The sequence below is a fragment of the Scyliorhinus canicula genome, chromosome 12 (assembly GCF_902713615.1).
Source record: "Scyliorhinus canicula chromosome 12, sScyCan1.1, whole genome shotgun sequence".
Classification (NCBI taxonomy): Eukaryota; Metazoa; Chordata; class Chondrichthyes; order Carcharhiniformes; family Scyliorhinidae; genus Scyliorhinus; species Scyliorhinus canicula.
The window spans coordinates 123,544,648-123,563,499 of record NC_052157.1 but is presented as its reverse complement, the minus strand read 5'-3'; the positions used below and the strand labels follow the sequence as shown (position 1 = coordinate 123,563,499).

General features: G+C 45.9%; 1 protein-coding gene across 13 annotated transcripts in view; it reads left to right on the top strand.

Moving 5' to 3' along the window:
* Window positions 1-18,852, top strand: part of LOC119974776 (peripheral-type benzodiazepine receptor-associated protein 1-like) — a 378,013-nt gene that overhangs the window by 168,319 nt on the left and 190,842 nt on the right. For all 13 annotated transcript variants that reach the window (XM_038814002.1, XM_038814003.1, XM_038814006.1 and 10 more), the window contains 2 exons: window positions 5,817-5,924; window positions 6,888-7,016. In XM_038814002.1, coding sequence (XP_038669930.1) covers window positions 5,817-5,924; window positions 6,888-7,016 — 237 coding nt within the window. The remainder of the gene's footprint in view (window positions 1-5,816; window positions 5,925-6,887; window positions 7,017-18,852) is intronic.

The following is an 18,852-nucleotide window of genomic DNA, read 5'->3' as shown; positions in this document are numbered from 1 at the left end:
CAAGGGAAAAGTTGCTTGATTGCCATCTTATTTTCTTATATCTATTTTGCGAATGACTCAATGTTTATTTGAACAAGATAGAGAGACGTCAAGTGCTTATAGTTTCTGCTGTTGATATTTTCAAGGTCTGGTTGATTGATACTTGTATAGGGTTGTAGTAACTGCAGTTTATTTTTAAAGTCAGTTGTGAATGGCTGTTTTAACGCTTTTCCACACGCGCATTATTACTGCAGAATTCATTGGTTCTGCATAGAATGTATACTGGATGAATGGACATCGAAGTGCAATGAGTTGGCATGTAGGATATGACAAGTAATTGGGGGCAGATGGAGGTGGGTGGGTTGCATGGAGGGTGTGAAACGTCATTGAGGATGGGTAAGTGGTTTTCGTGAATTGGCATGGGGGTAATGTGTGAGGCATTTTGAAGTTATCTTTTAAAAGGTTCCCTTATCCAGACAATGGTGCACAGCACCTCTGAGAGGTACTCAACTACGAGTGGTTGAGAAGCTGTTCAGACTCCACGGAAATTGCAGTGGCTGGAAGATTCCTACACCCGCAATGGAACCGGCCAGGTTGGGAAGCCCACACCCTTCTCCTGAGTGACCTAAAATTGGAGGTGGCAGGATTGGGGGCGGGAATCCAGGGATTGTATCGCATCTCCCCTTTTTAAAGATCCACAGATTGGACAGTCTCCGGGAAATTCAGCCCCCACTGTCTCCCCTCTCTATTACCCGTTGGTTCCCATCACATCAACTTGTAACATCGAGCTGATTTGGTCAGATTCCGTGAGAAAGTTCTATCTAGGTGCAGAGTGAGATTGCTGTAATTGTGAGGGTGGAGAGACCAGCTTGTATTTGGCTCCCTGCTGAGAGGGAATGTGTTATAGGGTCAGGGTCAGAGAGGGTTGGCTTGGGATTGTCTTCTACCTAATCCCAATTTTGGTAAAGGACATTTCAGGCTTGTTTGCTGTCATCTCACGCCTTTAAAGTTCATATTGTCTTTAATGTTCATCCTACGAAGTTCAGAAATATGTAATTATCTGAATAAATGATATTTGAATAGTCTCTCGAGGTGGCCAGGAAGAGCTGCATTACACCTGTGTGTGCTGCGCTAATACATTGTGGGGCAGTTGTCAGCACTTGCTGTGAAAATGGTTCAGCAATGCCAGTGAATAAATCATGTTGTGCTGATGAAATTGCAGTTGGTAAAACAGTTTGACAGATGCATGAAACACTGCACTGCAGTCCTTAACCCTCTACTAGGGCTGTGCTGTTTTCTGAATATCACTGTAGACAGAATAACTCACTCCCACTTTTCTGAAAGAACCCTCTTTGCAGCTTATAGTGTCATTATAAATATTTTCTGTATGGTCGCTATTATTCTGAGAGTGCCATTGCAATCTAATGCAAGTACTGGGCGATCAACTGCAAAATTAATCTAAAATCTGACAATTTCATTTAGAAGCATTACTGGAATGTATGAGAAGCTCACCCTCATAAATCTGCTGCATCACAGCCCATGTAAATGCCTGGAGTCCCCATGTAAATGTCTGGACTCCTGATTACCTGCATACCCTCATGAGTTAGTTATATCATGTGTTTCCTCACTATGTGCTTGATTATCCATGTGTCCTTATTTGCCAGTAATTGCCAATGTTTCCTCATGTCAGAATGATTAATTATATATTTTCAGCGTTCGTGATTTTCTGCATACCTCTTGTGTATCAATGAGTGTCCGTGTATCTTTACTGTCTGTGATTATCCGTGTGCCTCAAGAAGCAAGTGATTGTGTGACGTTACATGTCAGAGTATCCGTGTGCTCTTACATGCCAGAGAGTATCCGTGTGCCCTGAAATGTCAGAGAGTAATTGTGTGCCCTTACATGTCAGAGTATCCGTGTGCTCTTACATGCCAGAGAGTATCCGTGTCCCCTTACATGTCAGAGTATCATGTGCCCTTAAAATGTCAGAGAGTATCTGTGTGTCCTTACAAGTTAGAGAGTATCTGTGTGCCCTTACATGTCCAAGAGTATACGTGTGTCCTTACATGTCAGCAAGTATCTGTGTGCCAAAACATACCTGTCAATGATTTTTTGTGTTTATTCGTTGTGACTGTGGTCACCCATGTATTTTACACGTGTTCGTAATTTCCTATTTACTCATACCTGAGTATTCTGGCAGGATTTCTTTAGCTGTAAAAATGATGTGAATATGATCCAGTTGCCTGGGTTTATCACACAAATATGAATTTTTGAAAAGGTTAAGTAAACTTTCTATTACCCTTTGAAACATGTGAAGTATTCCTGCGGAGTCCTTTCACTCCATTAATGACACTCTATTGTGCCTCCTACCAACCAGGGTTTGGTGTATATGATGAAGCTGATGCTGAACAGATGTGTGCTTCCTGATGTTAAAACTGCGTTCTATTAAGCTTGGTATATTCCATTCAAACTCTCTGAGCTCCATGGAATAAAGCACTGGTGAGGAGAATGACAATATGTCATTATACTGTGTGACAGGCCGAATCCTGCAGAGATGACTGATGGGAACCTTTTGTACAAGGATAAGTGAAGCAATATGATGAGTTTTTATTCTACAACCTAAGTAAATTGAGACATGTTAAGTGCATGTGGGTTGTCATGGCTAAATGTTTGGACATTCAAGTGGTCTTAATATTTCAATAACTTTGAAGCCTGAACAAAAACTTGTTTTTGTTTGCTGAAAAACTGCATATCCTAATATCGTCAGTAAAAAGGAACATATTGCTATTGAAGGCAAACACACAGTCAATGGCTGGTTGCCCAATATCTTGACCTGCAGGCAAGGTAGAGATCGGTCACAGACTTATTTTTCATTTATTTCTTCAAATATGGATTACTATTTCCTAATACGGCTTTTCTGTTGAACGACAGGAACATATTATGGTCCTTTCCTCTTGTCTCTCAAGTACATTTACTTACCTTCTTCAGCTGTACCCCATTTGCAGTTCCCCTCCTTCCACTGAACAGGAGCCACAGCCTTTATGATTACCCATATACTCCGTCACTACCAGACAATCCATGTTGCTTAGATAGAAAAAATAGTGAATGAAGGATCATATGGCCCCCTTCATTCAATCTCTATTAGTGATTATAATAAATGACTTGGACGTTGGGACATATAAGATTCAGAGAGGGATTGGTAGGGTAGATGCTTAAAGGCTGTTTCCCATGGTCGGAGAGTCGGGAACTAGAGAGTGCCATGTCAAGAAAAGGGGTTGGCCATTGAGAATTGAAATGAGGAGGAATTTCTTCACTCAGAGGGTTGTGAAACCTCGGAATTTGGTACCCTCCCCCCAAATCCCTGAATGCTCAGTCATTGGGAATGATCAAGGTTGAAATTGATAGTTTATTTCATGTTAAGGGAGCCAGGAAACATGGGAATCTGGTGGGAAAGTGAAGTTGAGTTTGAAGATCCGCTATGATATTGAAAGGTAAAACAGGTTGATGCGCTGTATAACCTACTCCTATATTTTATGTGGTTATATTCAACGTATCTAAGGCAGAGGTTCCCAACCAATATGCTGAGAAGGCATCACAAGTGTGCCACAAGATAAGATTCAAAATGATTAAACATAATAAGTATAATAGTAAATAATGTATTTATATATAAAAATAAATAATGTATTCTTCATTTTCAGTCCTGTGGTCGGCACCTTCAAATATTGATGAACCTCGGGCCTCCCAAGCATGCTCCTGCTGGCAATGGACCGCACATGTGCATTTTGGATTCTTTTACATTGGTCAGGCGCATAGGCTTAATCGATTGGAAAAGTCTGAACTGTACACGCGTGGTTATTTCCTGGCCGGCGCATGCATGGTTCATATTACCAACATAAATCATTCCGAACCGTGCATATGCAGCCCTTTCCTGGCTAACGCATGCACAGGAGATCCCAGGTGCTTTGGGAATTGGAGATGCTGACCACAGAGTTGAGGACAAAGTCCCCGTACACCTGCACTAAAAGCAAAAACACAAGAAGGGTGCAAAAATCTCGGAGAAGCGAGGGGAACAGGGAAAGGTTGAAAAACACAGGAGAGAAGACAGGGAGAAGTAAAAAATATATATATAGTTCCCGGTAAGGGAAGAAGACATGTAAGAATCAAGAACCAATAAAGTTAAGAAATGGGGAAAGAGGCGCCAATTGTATTTGACATGCAGATGGTGATAAGGCTTTCATTACAAACTTCTTAAACAAATGAAAATTGTATTAAATGGTGACTTGACATGTTTTTAGGAGGTTTTAAAAATAAAAAGGCTTTTGCGAGAGGGAAGTTCATTGAAGAAAATAGTAGGTGTGCCTCAAAATTGTTTATAGTGTAAAGGTGTGCCATGGCTTGTAATGAAAATGACTTGAAAATCCTACCAACTGTTCTGGCTTGAGACAATTCACACCACTTTAACCTGTGATTATCCCTGTCCCTGGATCTGTAATGATTTGATTACCTGCAAATGCTCGCATTCCAAGCATTGTCCAGCATCTCTGACTTTGTCTATATAAATGTTTCTCGAACATACCTCTCCATTCACCTGAGGAAGGAGCTGCGCTCCAAAAGCTCGTGTTTGAAACAAACCTGTTGGACTTTAACCTGGTGTTGTTAGACTTCTTACTGTGCTCACCCCAGTCCAACGCCGGCATCTCCACATCATGACTTGTAAAGGTTGGGAACCACTGATCTGAGGTAGGCAGAATAAAAAAGGAAAGAATAACACAGCCAGAGACCCAAGGGTTTGAATATTTTAGGTACATGAGCAACTTGATGAAAAAGTAATTAGTGGAGAAACACTAATCAAACAACGGGTCATGATTTAAATAGGACAGTCTTGCAGGATACTGATCAGGAAAGTGCCGTTCATGGATTACAGTATTTGTTAAATGGAAAAATGGACCCGGATCATGTTCAGGAGAGAAATCCATTGGCTATAATTGGCAAATCGAAGAACTTATTAAAAAAGACAAGTAATATCCTGGGTTACATTAGCAGAGGATTCAAATACAATTCTAACACACGTATTGTTGCTGTACAAGGCAATGCTCCTCATCTGAAGCACTGGCTGCAGTTAATTATGGAAAGGATGTTGTGCTTTAAGAATCATTCCGAATGTTAGGAATGCCGGTGTTGAATAATGGTGAAGGGTATTTTATTTTTGTTTATAAGAAACTTCATGGTGACCTGAATAAATGTTTTCACTCTTGTGAAACGATCAAAGATTGTTGATCCAGAAATATTGTTCTCAGTTTGGCAGCAGAGTTTTATTTTTAAATGGAGAAGGGGGCAGAACTATTTCATCCAATGTAGAAACATGGAATACATTTACGAGACAAGGATATTGATGTAAGCAATGCCAATGGATGCCAGAGCTACTCAAGATTGTCTCGAGAAAGAAGGGGAGTTGTGGTCAAAAGGAAAGAAGGTGGAGATGATATTAAGTAAACGTAGGAGAGCTTGTTGTTCAAATGGCCCTTCTGACAGGTTGCTATAAGGTATGATGTAAATTGATTAAGGGCTCAGTATGAGAAGAATTGTAAGAGTATTATAAGTCATGAAGTTATAATAAAAGCCTTTGTGGACTAAACACAAGAGATTAATTGTTCTTTTGTTCTATTACAGCCAGTTCTGGTATTTATGTCCACACTGCTCAGTGTACTTGTACTATAAGTTCCAAACTGCACTTCCATCAAAAGCTGTTTCAATCTCCCAAATCTCTCAGTTTATCTTTGGCTTTCCAGCAAACTGTTTCTGCAAAGCTAAATGCACTTGTTTGTTTTTTCTTGCAGAATGGTACCAGTTATGGTTCACTGGCCATGCGCAACACAGAGCTGCTGAAAGCAGTCAGGGAGTTGGAGCACACATGCATTACACTTAAAGAGGAAAACACTTTACTGGTAAGGGCAACGTGTTCGTTTTGCACAGGAATCTCTTAAGTTACCTCTTCACCTTATGTCTTCGGCAACCTATCAGATAGCCTTCTCTTCTCTATGTCTTGATTAATAAGGGGATCAGGAGTTATGGGGATCATGGAGAATGGGGGTGGGAAAAATATCAGCCATGATTGAATGGCGGAGCATACTCGATGGGCCAAGTGGCCTGATTCTGCTCCTGTGTGTTATGGTCTTATGTCTCTTCTACTCTCCCATCCCTTCAAGAGGCACAATGGCACAGTGATTAGCACTGCTGCCTCACAGCTCCAGGAATCCGGTTCAATTCCAGCCTCTGGTGACTGTGAAGTTTTCACTCTCCACGTGTCTGCGTGGGGTTCCTTCGGGTGCTCCTGTTTCCTCCTACAGTCCAAATATGTGCAGTTAGATGGATTGGACACGCTAAATTGCCCCTTAGCAAGGCTACTGGGTTATGGGGCGAGGGTGGAAACATGGGCTAAAATAGGGTGCTCTTTCCAAGGGCCGTTGCAGACTCAATGGGCCGAATGGCCTCCTGCATTGAATGATTCTATCTTCCTCCCTCTCTTACCCCATCCATTCTATAATTGTCTTCTCTCTCCATTTCTCACTTACCCCTTTTTCTTCCCCACCCCTCTGCCCCCTCCCCCATTACCTTTCTCTCTTAACCTATCCCCCCTCTTCTCACTTCATCTTTACTGGCTCTCTCCCGCTTCATTGTTGGTATGTGAAACCTGCATTTGATGCCAATGTGATACTGTTCAGGTTCCTATTAATGTCACCGTTCAATCAATGTCATTTGCACATGTTCCGCAGACTAGAAGTACCTCCTGCTGGCTGCCTGTGGGTCAGAGTGCTGTATGCTATTCTCTGTTTTGATTGCCTTCTACTTGCGGCTGGGAGGTTAAGAGGGTATAAAGCAATGTTTCTAAAAGGTTTTTCTTCCTTCAGCGGAAAAGCAGCTCTCCAGAGACTGAGGAGAAAGTGAAGAGACTAAAACGGAAGAATGCAGAGCTGGCAAACATTGCCAAGAGGTTAGAGGAGAGAGCAAGGAAACTGCAAGAAGCCAACCTTAGAGTGGTGAGTCTGCCTTTCTGTAATCATGCAGGGGGTTGTGTCAGATCTTTAATCATGCCACACATCAACACCTGTGGTTTATTTGTGTTCTTTTTCTCAATGAACAAATCTTTGAACCATGTAATCTTGTGGCACAATATGTATCATCCGAAACAAAAGCATTGTTGGACCTCACTCCTGTAGGCCCACTGATGAATGTGAAATCCCTATTTCATACATTTGTCTATTTTTCACTAGGTTTCCCATGAATATGGATCTAACTCAACATCGGGCGGCACAGTGATTAGTACTGCTGCCTCACAGCTCCAGGGACCCGGGTTCATATGGGGCCTTGGGTGACTCTGTCTGGAGTTTGCACATTCTCCCCGTGTCTGCGTGGGTTTCCTCCGAGTGCTCCGGTTTCCTCCCACAGTCCAAAGATGTGCAGGTTAGGTTGATTGACCATGCTAAATTGCCCCTTAGTGTCCAAAAACATGTGTAGGTTAGATTAAGGGGTTAATGGGATACGGCAGGGCTAAGCTTGGATGAAGTACTCTTCTGTTTCAAAGGGATGGTACAGAGTCGATGGGCCGAATGGCTTCCTTCTTCACAGTAGGGATTCTATGATTTTGTGGAAAGGCCTCTGTTAAAATTACAAGATTTACAGCTTTAATGGAGGCTGTTCTCTAGTGCTGTCGATGCTATCCTTTCATTTTATTCTGTTGCTTTCCCTTTTCTTTAGTGAAAGAAACTGGGAAAAATCATAAATCCCACAGTCAAATGAGCAGAGGGAAGGAAAGAGAAAGTGAGGAGAAAGAGAAGGGACAGAGGGAATAGCTGTAACTGAAGAATATAATTTATTTTAGTAACTCATTATTATTGTCCTCACTGCATTAAAAGGTTATAAAGTTGGTTCTGGTTTTGCATCATTGTAAATGGGAACCTGCTTCTCTCAAATAAAAATGAAATAGTTTTGAACTGCTAACTGCTCAGTCAGCCCCTTTTCAAGAGCTGGCAGGTTTTGACATTTTGGATGTGTAACCCTTGATCGGGGTTTTAATCATGTGCTTTTTTATCAATTTTATTTTGCTCTGGTTTCACTGCTCGTTGCATTACTGTGAAATTAGATGAGACAATCCTCACCATATGCATTCAAACACATGTGCCAAGCCTTGCTCACTACACTATTGGATCATTCTTCCTCTAGTCAGCAGGTGAGGTCAGTCGATCAAAATGACAAAGAAATTGTGGCTCAGAGCACTGCGCCAGGGGGAATAGGGTAACAAACATAAATTTGAGCTCAGGATAGGTTGGGCACAGCTGGATGCATTGATAGGGTTTATGTTTGCGCCACACATGGGTGGTTATGGTGACATGCTTATGACTGAAGAGGTTATTGCTATGATTTATCAAGTGCTGATGAACCACACTCGGTGAAACCAGCAGCTCCCTCCCTAAACCTCTTCACCTTGTCTTCTCTCATTCTTATAACTCACCTCTTTGACTAATCTTTTTCTTTTTCCTTTCTTGGCTCAGCATCTGTTTTCCATATCATTATCTGCGAAGTCCCTTGGCCTGTGCACTAAAGATGCTTTGTAAATACAGGGGGTGGTGTTTGCAGGGTTCATCTGCTTTTGCAATTTAAAAACATCTCAGTATATCTCAGACATATTAAACACGGAGAGGAAAATTTTAACCCGCAAAGGTCCAGATGGGTACCGACGAGCAGGATATGATTCTCCCATTTTGACATTTAACCAGTGTGTATTTGAAGACGTATGAAAACCTTCATGGCGAAAGCAGGTCTGATGTTTAAATATGTAACAAGACAATAGGAAACACACTTAACCCCACACTCTGGCTTCAACTCCAGCACAAGGGTTTCCCTAGCTGCCTGAATCTTTCCAGGGTCAACAAGGTGAGAGCACAGCAGGCATTGCTGGGGCTGTGAAATTGTTAAGCTGAAAACCTTTTGAATACTGAAATATGACCTTCTTTGACAAAATGGAAGTTGTTTGCTCCCAGGACTTGTTCTGAGAGTGCATTTTCACTGCTTTCAAGGTGATTTCCAAAGTTTTGGAGGTAACTTCTGCCATCTTGGTTTTCACTCATTTGATTGATCTGCATCTCCTTTCTGTCAGCTTTCCCTGTTGCACAGGAGCATCTAATGTTCTGCTTTGACCATTGAGGAGGTGCAAGAGGAGCAGCGTCACTAGCTGGAGCAGCAAGTGCTTTCTCCTCAGCTACCTGCCACTCCACAGGACAGAGAGGATGAGTGCAGGACTTCAGCTTGAAGGATGTGATACCCCAGGACAGGTGATATAAACAGGATCAGCTTTCTTGACGAGGCTGAGCAAAACTGGCTCAGGAGGTTCAGACTTTCACAGCAGATTGTTGCTGACATCAGCAGCCTCCTGCAACAAACCTTCTTCCAAGTGGACCTGGTGGGCACTAATTACTAGTAGTTACCACAGTCCTGAACCTCTTTGATGCTGGCCCCTTCCAGGAATCTATTGCTGTCATCATCAGGATTTCACAATCTGCTGCGCACAACTCTATCTCTTTATTAACCTATGCCATGTTTGCCAGGGTTGCCAGTTACATCCACTGTGCGACTGACAAGGCCGTCCAGAAAGAGAGGCCTCATAGAATAGAGACTTCAGAGAATCCCTATCATGTAGAAGGAGGCCGTTTGGTCCATCGAGTCTGACGCCGAGCCTCCGAAAGAGCACCCCAACTAGGTCCGCACCCCAACTAGAACCACGCCCCTGCCGTATCCCTGCAACTCCATGCATTGATCGGGGCCATTCCATCTAATCTGTAACATCTTTGGGCTGTGGATTGAAACCGGAGCACCCGAAGAATACCCACGCAGACACAGGGAGAATGGGAAAACTCCACACCAACAGTCGCCCAAGGTCGGAATCAAACCAGGGTGCCTGGCCCTGTGAGGCAACAGTTCTAACCACTATGCCACCGTGCCGCTCTCAGATTTGCTGCAGCGACTGGATTCCCACAGATCCAGGCAGTCATAAACGACACACGTGTGGAAAATTAAGGCACCCTCCGGTGAATCAATCAAAATGGATTCTATTCCATCAGTGTTTCATTGGTATTTGACGACTGAAAATTTTTCAGTCACATCTGTGCCAAATATGCTGGAAGCTGCCATACTCTGTCAGTCACAACTCCCAAAAGAACCAGACAATGGCCCCTTGGAGATGAGGGTTACGCTCCAAGGATGTGATTGATGACACCTGTCAGGGGTCCTACCACTGATGCACAGGAAAGGCACAACCAAAGCGACATGAGCACTGAACTGCAATCGAGCAAACCATGGTTGTTGAAGATGTGATTTAGGTGCCTGGACTGGTCCAAGTGCGCTTCTTTTAATGCACCAGCAAGTATGCCTAGAATGATAGTGGCTTACTAGGCCTTGCACAAGATAGCACTGCAGAGAGGACTGGAGCTGTAAAAAGAGTAGGGAAGGTGATAAATCCTCAGAGAAGACAGGGAACCAGAATGAGGAGGAGCCTGAAGTTGCCAGGGAAGCATCTGTTTGCATGAGAAGCCTGCAATGGACGCACAGTTCAGATAGCCTGAAAATGTGAAATTGCAAGGCACACAAATGCGGAACCCACTGGATCAACCCTCCTCTCTGGTCATACCGGTCTCCTCAATGCTGATGGCATTTGGCAGGCGACAATTGGAACTGAAGTTCATGTCCCATGACATTTTCAAAATATTCATACCATGACCTTGTTAACAACACCCAAGTGATTCCCTCTTGTGGTACTGAAAAAAATCTTTCCTTTCCAATTACTTCCGTATGGTGCTATCTATGTGGCTTCAGCTGAACTTGATGCATGTTCCCCTTCTGCTGAGATGCCTATGGTGGACGTCTTCTAGGTTTTGAGGACAGTGAGGGGCCCCACCAAATACTGCCCCATCCGCAACCGCACAAGGATGGTCTCAATCACTGGGGCTGGAGGCAGCTTGTGAGGTTCTGTCAGAGGATGTGAGGCAAGGGGTTAAAAGTGGGATGCCTTGAGCAGAGTCCCCGCTTCTTTCTCCATCTTCCCTCACACTGGCTCTGGAAATACTGGCAGAATATTACTTTTTTTTGTCTGTTGTTGCTCCAGAACAGTCATCACCTTGGATGACCCCCTCGCCAAAAAGTGCATCATCTCCATCAGTTCAACTGGGCAGAGCTTGGAGTGCCCTGTGCTCCCTGACAGGTACTTTGCTGTACCTTTCTCCAACATTTGTGATGTGTGCCTCATCATGTGACAACCTAGCAAACTGCCTCCGGGACCCTGCTGAGTTGTGTGAATCTGTGGAGAATGAGTGTTATAACCTGCCTGTTTACCACTGGCTGGGGACTAATGGCAATCCCACAATCCTTAGAGAGTATGCACTTCCCCAATGAGGAGGGGGGGGGGGAATCATTAGCAGAGTCCCTACATAAATATCGCTGGCCAGTATGGAACCAGCTAGAGAGCAGTACTACTGCTACTGTTGTATATACATATGTAAATAAATGTTTCTATTCTACAACTTGTGCTGGATTCTTCATGGCCCTCACAAAACTGGCGACGAGGGTTAAAGTGGATAGCTGTCGACGCTGCTGAAGCCATCTCCCTGGATTTTTGTTGGATACAGACACAACGGATGCGTTACTATTTCCAGGCAAGCAATATAACCGAAAACGAGTGCCAGGTGGTCATTTTGCTCACCGCCTGCGGCCCGCATACGTTTGGGGTGATTAGGAGCCTTACGTACCCAGCTGCGCCGGACACCAAGACGTTTGATGAACTTGTGACCTTAGTGGGGCAACATTTTAACCCAACTCTGTCCACGATAGTCCAGCGTTACCGGTTTAGTACTGCTGAGAGGACCTCAGGCGATTCCCTTGCAGAGTTTCTATCCAGGCTACGCAGGATTGCGGAGTACTGTGACTATGGTGAGACCTTATCAGAAATGTTATGCAACCGTTTGGTTTGCGGTATTAACAATGCGGCCACCCAGAGAAAGTTGTTAGCCGAGCCAACATTGACTTTTCAATAGGCCATTCAAATAGTATTGTCCCAAGAGAGCGCAGAACGGGGAGTGCAGCAGCTACAGGGAATGGAGGTACACGCCTTGAGGCACAACCTTCCGTCCAAAAGCGTCTCCCCGCACCCCTGCGGTACCTTGGGCGGGGTGGCGTCTGGATCGACGCCAGTGGCCGCCGGACGTTCCTCCCCGAAGGAAACCGTCTCCAGAACCGATGGATGAGGAGCCATGTCAGTGTCGGGCTTGTGGGCGCCAATCCCATAACGGATGCCAGTCCTGGGGACGCCAGAGGCGCTATCGTTCTGACCGAAACTGGGGCCAGCCGAGGAGCCGTACCTTCCATTTGGATGAACCTGTGACGACTACTCCCGAGGATGTGGCGATGGAGGACGACTGCCTGCAGCTGCATTGTGTGGCAGCTCCCCGTGTGGCCCCCATTACGGTGACAGTACCAGTCAATGGTCACCTGCTTGAGATGGAGTTGGACACTGGTGTAGCGGTCTCTGTGATCGCCCAAAAGACATTCGACCGCATCAAGCAGGGTATACAGACCCTTACATTAACTGATACACAGGCCAGGTTGACCAGCTACACGGGGGAACCATTGGACATTGCAGGAACTACGACGACCCCTGTTTATGGACGCCAGGAGGGGCGTTTCCCACTTATAGTGGTGCGCGGCCGCAGGCCCAGCCTGTTGGGTCGGGACTGGTTGCACTATTTGCGGCTGCAGTGGCAGCACATCCTCCAAACAGATTTTGGAGGGTTGACGGAGGTACTAGGTCAAAGAACAAAGAAAAGTGCAGCACGGGAACAGGCCCTTCGGACCTCCAAGTCTGTTCCGACTGTGCTGCCCGTCTAAACTAAAATCGTTTGCACTTCCGGGGTCATTAACCCTCTATTCCCGTTCTATTCATGTATTTGTTAAGATGTCCCTGAAACGTCACTATCGTCCCTGCTTCCACCACCTCCTCTGGCAGCGGGTTCCAGGCACCCACTACCCTCTGTGTAAAAACTTGCCTCGTACATCTCCTCTAAACCTTCCCCTCTCACCTTAAACCTATGCCACCTAGTAATTGACCCCTCTACCCTGGAAAAAAGCCTCTGACTATCCACTCTGTCTATGCCCCTCATAGTTTTGTGGACCTCTATCAGGTCGCCCCTCAACTTCCATCATTCCAGTGAGAACAAACCGAGTTTATTCAACCTCTTCTCATAGCTAATGCCCTCCATACCAGGCAACATCCTGGTAAATCTCTTCTGCACCCTCTCTAAAGCCTCCACATCCTTCTGATAGTGTGCCAACCAGAATTCAACACTATACTCCAAGTGTGGGCTAACTAAGGTTCTATACAGCTGCAACATGACTTGCCAATTTTTATACTCAATGCCCGACCACTGAAGGCAAGTAGGCCGTATGTCTTCTTGACTACCTTCTCCAACTGTGTTGCCCCATTCAGTGACTTGTGGACCTGTACACCTAGATCTCTCTGACTGTCAATACTCTTGCGTGTTCTACCATTCACTGTATATTCCCTACCTGCATTAGACCTTCCAAATTGTATTATCTCACATTTGTCCGGATTAAACTCCATCTGCCATCTCTCCGCCCAAGTCTCCAAATCTAAATCCTGCTGTATCCTCTGACAGTCCTCATTGCTATCCACAATTCCACCAACCTTTGTGTCGTCTGCAAACTTACTAATCAGACCAGTTACATTTTCCTCCAAATCATTTATACATACTACAAACATCAAAGGTCCCAGCACTGATCCCTGTGGAACACCACTCGTCACAGCCCTCCAATCTGAAAAGGACAGGACCCAGATGTATTCCAACCTGGTTTGGGGAAAATAAAAGGGGCCATAGCCCGTATCCAAGTCAAACCAGGAGCCACGCCATGCTATTTCCGGGTACGCCTGGTGCCTTTTGCCTCGAGAAGGTAGAAGGGGAGCTCACTCGTTTGGAGTCGTTGGGTATTATCAAGCCCGTCCATTTTGCTGACTCGGCAGCGCCAATTGTACCTGTAATGAAGCCAGATGCCACAGTTCACTTGTGCGGCGACTATAAACTTAGTGAATATGGCTTCCCGACTCGACCGATATCAATGCCTCGCATAGACGATCTCTACGGGAAGCTTGCAGGCGGACTCTCGATCACAAATATAGATATGAGTCACGCCTACCTACAGTTGGAGCTGGACCCGGCCTCCCAGCCATATATAACTATTAATACACACCTGGCCTGTATTAAAATATATGGTTGCCCTTTGGGGTATCCACTTCCTGCGCTATCCTTCAACGCATCATGGAGGGCATCTTGAGAGGTTTACTGCGTGTCTCTGTCTACTTAGAGGACGCTTTGATTACAAGGACGCGGAGCAGGAACATTTGGAAAATTTGGAGGCTGTCCTTAGACACTTTTCAGAGGCTGGAGTCTGTTTACATTGTACAAAGTGAGTCTTTCAGGCGAAGGGAGTAGTCTACCTGGGTTATTGGATGGACCGCGAAGGTTTGTACCCCGTCGCAGAGAAGGTGCGCGCAATTCAACAGGCCCTCGCCCGACTGACACTTCACATCTTCGTTCTTTTCTCGGCCTCGTAAACTATTACAGGAAGTTCCTCCCCAATCTGGCAACTATGCTGGCCCCATTGCGCCTACTGCTGAAGAAAAATCACACCTGGGCTTGGGGTCAGCCGCAAGAAACCGCTTTTCGGCGGGTAAAACAACAATCCTTGTCTTTTGGTTACTGACCCACTATGATCCTGGAAGCCTTTGCTCATCACATGTGATACATCCCCTTATGGTATTGGGGCCATCCTGTCCCCAGCACCGGTGCTAGGAATTGTGGGCCCAATTAGAAAAGTGATGGCAGGGCCCCTACTCTACAAAAGTAAAAATTTATGTATGTTTATATTTCGTGAGTATGCTCGCCTTTAACCAAAAAAAAACATTAAATGCTTGATATACTAAAATTTTGAAACTTACTTACCCGGGCGGAAGGATTTGGCGGCACAGGGCTGAAGGATTTGTCGACGGTAATGTGGTGCGTTCCCCAAAAGTAAAAACTACCCTATAGTTCCTCTTAGAATACAGAAAAGGCTTCAAACGGTAACTCTGTCGCCGCTGGCGCAGGGCCCCCTTAAGGTGAGGGGCCCAATTTGATGAAATTGGTCAAATAGGCTTAAAACCGGCCCTGCCTGTCCCACAAGATGGAGAACGAGGCCGAGCGGCCAATAGCTTTCACCTCCCGCACATTGACTGCAGCGGAAAAGAAGGACGCGCAGATCGAGAAGGAGGGCCTGACGGTGGTCTTTGCGGTGAAACACTTCCACCAGCATGTGTATGGCCGCCACTTTACTATCATGACTGATCATAAGCCTCTGCTGCGACTTTTTCGAGAGGATAAGTCAATACCGCATATTGCTTCCGCACGGATCCAGCGCTGGGCTTTGTTGCTCGCTGCCTGCAAGTATTCTCTGGAGCATAAACCAGGGACCCAGATAGCGAATGCCGACTCACTGAGCTGATTGCCTTTGTCGACCAGCCCCATGTCGACCCCCACGACCGGTGAGGTGGTTGCAACCCTAAGTTTTATGGACTCCTTGCCTGACACGGCATCACAGATCCATGAGTGGACCCAGACGGAGCCAGTCCTGTCAGAGGTTCGGCACATAGTCCTGTATGGTGGGCAACATAGACAGTTCCCAGGCGAGCTGCGGGCATTTTCCTCCAAGCTGTCAGAATTTAGCGTGGAAGATGGTATCCTCTTGTGGGGGGTGCATGTGATTGTTCCGGAAAAAGGACAGGAGCTGATACTAAGGGACTTGCACAATGGGCATCCGGGTGTGACCAAAATGAAATGTTGGCCCGGAGTTATGTCTGGTGGCCAGGCCTCGACACCGACATTGAGAAGGTGACCCAAAACTGCTCCGTTTGCCAGGAACATCAGAAGCTTCCTCCGGCCACGCCCCTACATCACTGGGAATGGCCAGGGCGGCCTTGGGCACGCTTGCATGCGGATTTCACCGCCCCTTTTCAAGGAGCCATGTTCCTTCTATTAATCAACGTCCAGTCTAAAGGACCATAAGATGGTTGGCACAATGTCCTGTGCAACTATCGCGAAGATGCGTTTGTCTTTCAGTACACATGGCCTCCCCAAGGTGCTGGTCACAAGTGGGGAGTTTGCGAGGTTCATGAACGGCATACGCCATATCTGCACTACTCCATACCAGCCGGCTTCCAATGGGTTGGCGGAGCACGCAGTGCAGACATTCAAACGGGGCCTAAAAAAGCAATCTTCCGGGTCTTTGGACACAAGGCTGGCTTGTTTTTTGTTTTCATACAGGACCACTCCACATGCGGTGACTGGGGTAGCTCCCATGGAACTGCTAATAGGCCGGAGACTTCGCACCCACCTTTGCATGGTTTTCCCCGACATTGGTGCAAAAGTACGCCACTCTCAAGAACGGCAGGGAAATGGGCAGCACTGTGGCACAGTGGTTAGCATTGCTGCCTATGACGCTGAGGAACTGGGTTTGAATCCCGGCCCTGGGTTACTGTCCGTGTGGAGTTTGCACGTTCTCCCCGTGCCTGCATGGGTTTCACTCCCACAACCCAAAAGATGTGCAAGGTAAGTGGATTGGCCACGCTAAATTGTCCCTTAATTGGTAAAAGGGAAGGGTACTCTAAATTTATAATAAAAAAAAGAATGGCAGGGACATGGCCTTTCTCGGCATCGGCTGATTCGTCAGTTTGCACCCGGTGACCCAGTGTTCGATTCGAATTTTGCTGGCGGTGCCCAGTGGGTCCCTGGCATAATCTTTTGCGGAATGTGCCCTATCTCTTACCAGTCGCAAGCCCAGGGTCGTCTCCAGCGATAGCATGTAGACCACATTTGGTCCAGAAGACCATTTCTTCCAAAGATTCCCCGCCCCCGGAGCTCACTTCTACAGCCACAGAGACCAGACACAGTGGAAAGTATTCCTCACAATCTTCCTCTGGTGCTGTACTCAAAGCCTGCGCAGGTCGTTGCAGAACCGTGTGGAGATAGGGATGACGGAGGCAGTGGATTCTGACTCCGAGATGAAGACACAGGACGCCTCAGAAGGAGAGTCCTCGGGCCCACGGGCCGTGGATGCACAATCGTTACGCCGTTCATCACGGAAACGCCATTCTCCATCTCGTTACACGCCGCCCGATCCAGTGCCTCGTGCAAATGGTTCCGGCCTGCGGCAAAACGAGTCCGACGCCCTCCTTTGCCAGGGTCTTCGGTGGATTCCTTGGACTTTGGGGGGAAGGATGATATAACCTGCCTGCTTACCACTGGCTGGGGACTAATGGCAATGCCACAATCCTTGGGGAGTATGAGCTTCCCCAATGAGGGGGGAACGGAGAAATCATTAGCAGAGTCCCTGCATAAATAGAACTGGCCAGTATGGAACCAGCTAGAGAGGAGTGAGCAGCAAGAGAGTACTGCTGCTGCTGTATACATGTTATTTCTTGTATTCTACAACTCGTGCTGAATTCTTTGTGGCCCTCACAAAAGTGGCCATGATGTGGAGATGCCGGCGTTGGACTGGGGTGAGCACAGTAAGAAGTCTTACAACACCAGGTTAAAGTCCAACAGGTTTGTTTCAAACACGAGCTTTCGGAGCACGGCTCCTTCTTCACCTGAAGAAGGAGCCGTGCTCCGAAAGCTCGTGTTTGAAACAAACCTGTTGGACTTTAACCTGGTGTTGTAAGACTTCTTACTGTGCTCACAAAAGTGAGCATGCGTTGTGTAACTGTGAGGACTTTTGAGGACGTCAGACCACTTGCTGCATAAGCGATTGTGTAATCCTTGAAAGATGTGTGGGAGATGAAAGACATGAATTAGAACTGACATGGACAGACGGTTCAAAGTCATTGTCTTGTAGGTCCTCGAAATTTACTTTCTTAGAAAGTGGGAAGTTCCATGCAGAAAGGGTTAAGGGCTCCAGTGCAAAAGGGAGGGAACTTGGCCTACTCACATCCTGGTTTACACAGATTGTGTTAGATGGGTTGGACATGCTGATGTGTCAAATACAGAACTCTGCTTTCTCATTATTGTGTCCAAACACTAAGCTACTGAAGTGAATCTGTCAGCAGCCTGATATTAAAAGAGGAAAGCTGCTGAAAGTACTCATTACTCAGTAATCAATCTGCAGGTGGGGAGAATTTATTCTGGATAGGCTTTCCAACCCACTACATTGGTTCTGGCGTGTCGATGAATTGAGGTATGGCATAACCCCCTCGAATTACTGCGGGCAACCAGAAGAAAAAGCAGAGCAACCTTAAAATAATTATACTTCATTCATTTTCTTTGACCAACTGTGTTTATGAGTTTAAACAATTCTGGGAATGAGAAGCAAGCTCTATAACTGCATGGACAGGGGAAGCAAGAGTTCAGTAACGTGTCTCACCGGAGTCAGGCATATCCAGCATTGTGACTACCATGGAAAAGTGTATCATCCATTTACTGTACTGCAGGGAATAATGGGGTTGGTTCTTATCTCATTCACAAGTGTGTTTGATTAATATTGTATAAGACTCTCACTGATCACGTATCCCTGTGGATGTGGCACAAACATCCCTGTAGATGCGGCACAAAGCTTTTTCTGCATTTAATGACGAGGTGATAAAGCATTTAGCATGTCTATCCGTTCACAGCAGTGCTTCTCTGTGATTGTATGTGGGCTAACACCTGTCAGAACTCTCAGTGAGAGATTACAACATTTTCCGTTTGGTGCCGTATCCTATTCAACAAAAGAAATTCTGCTGATCTG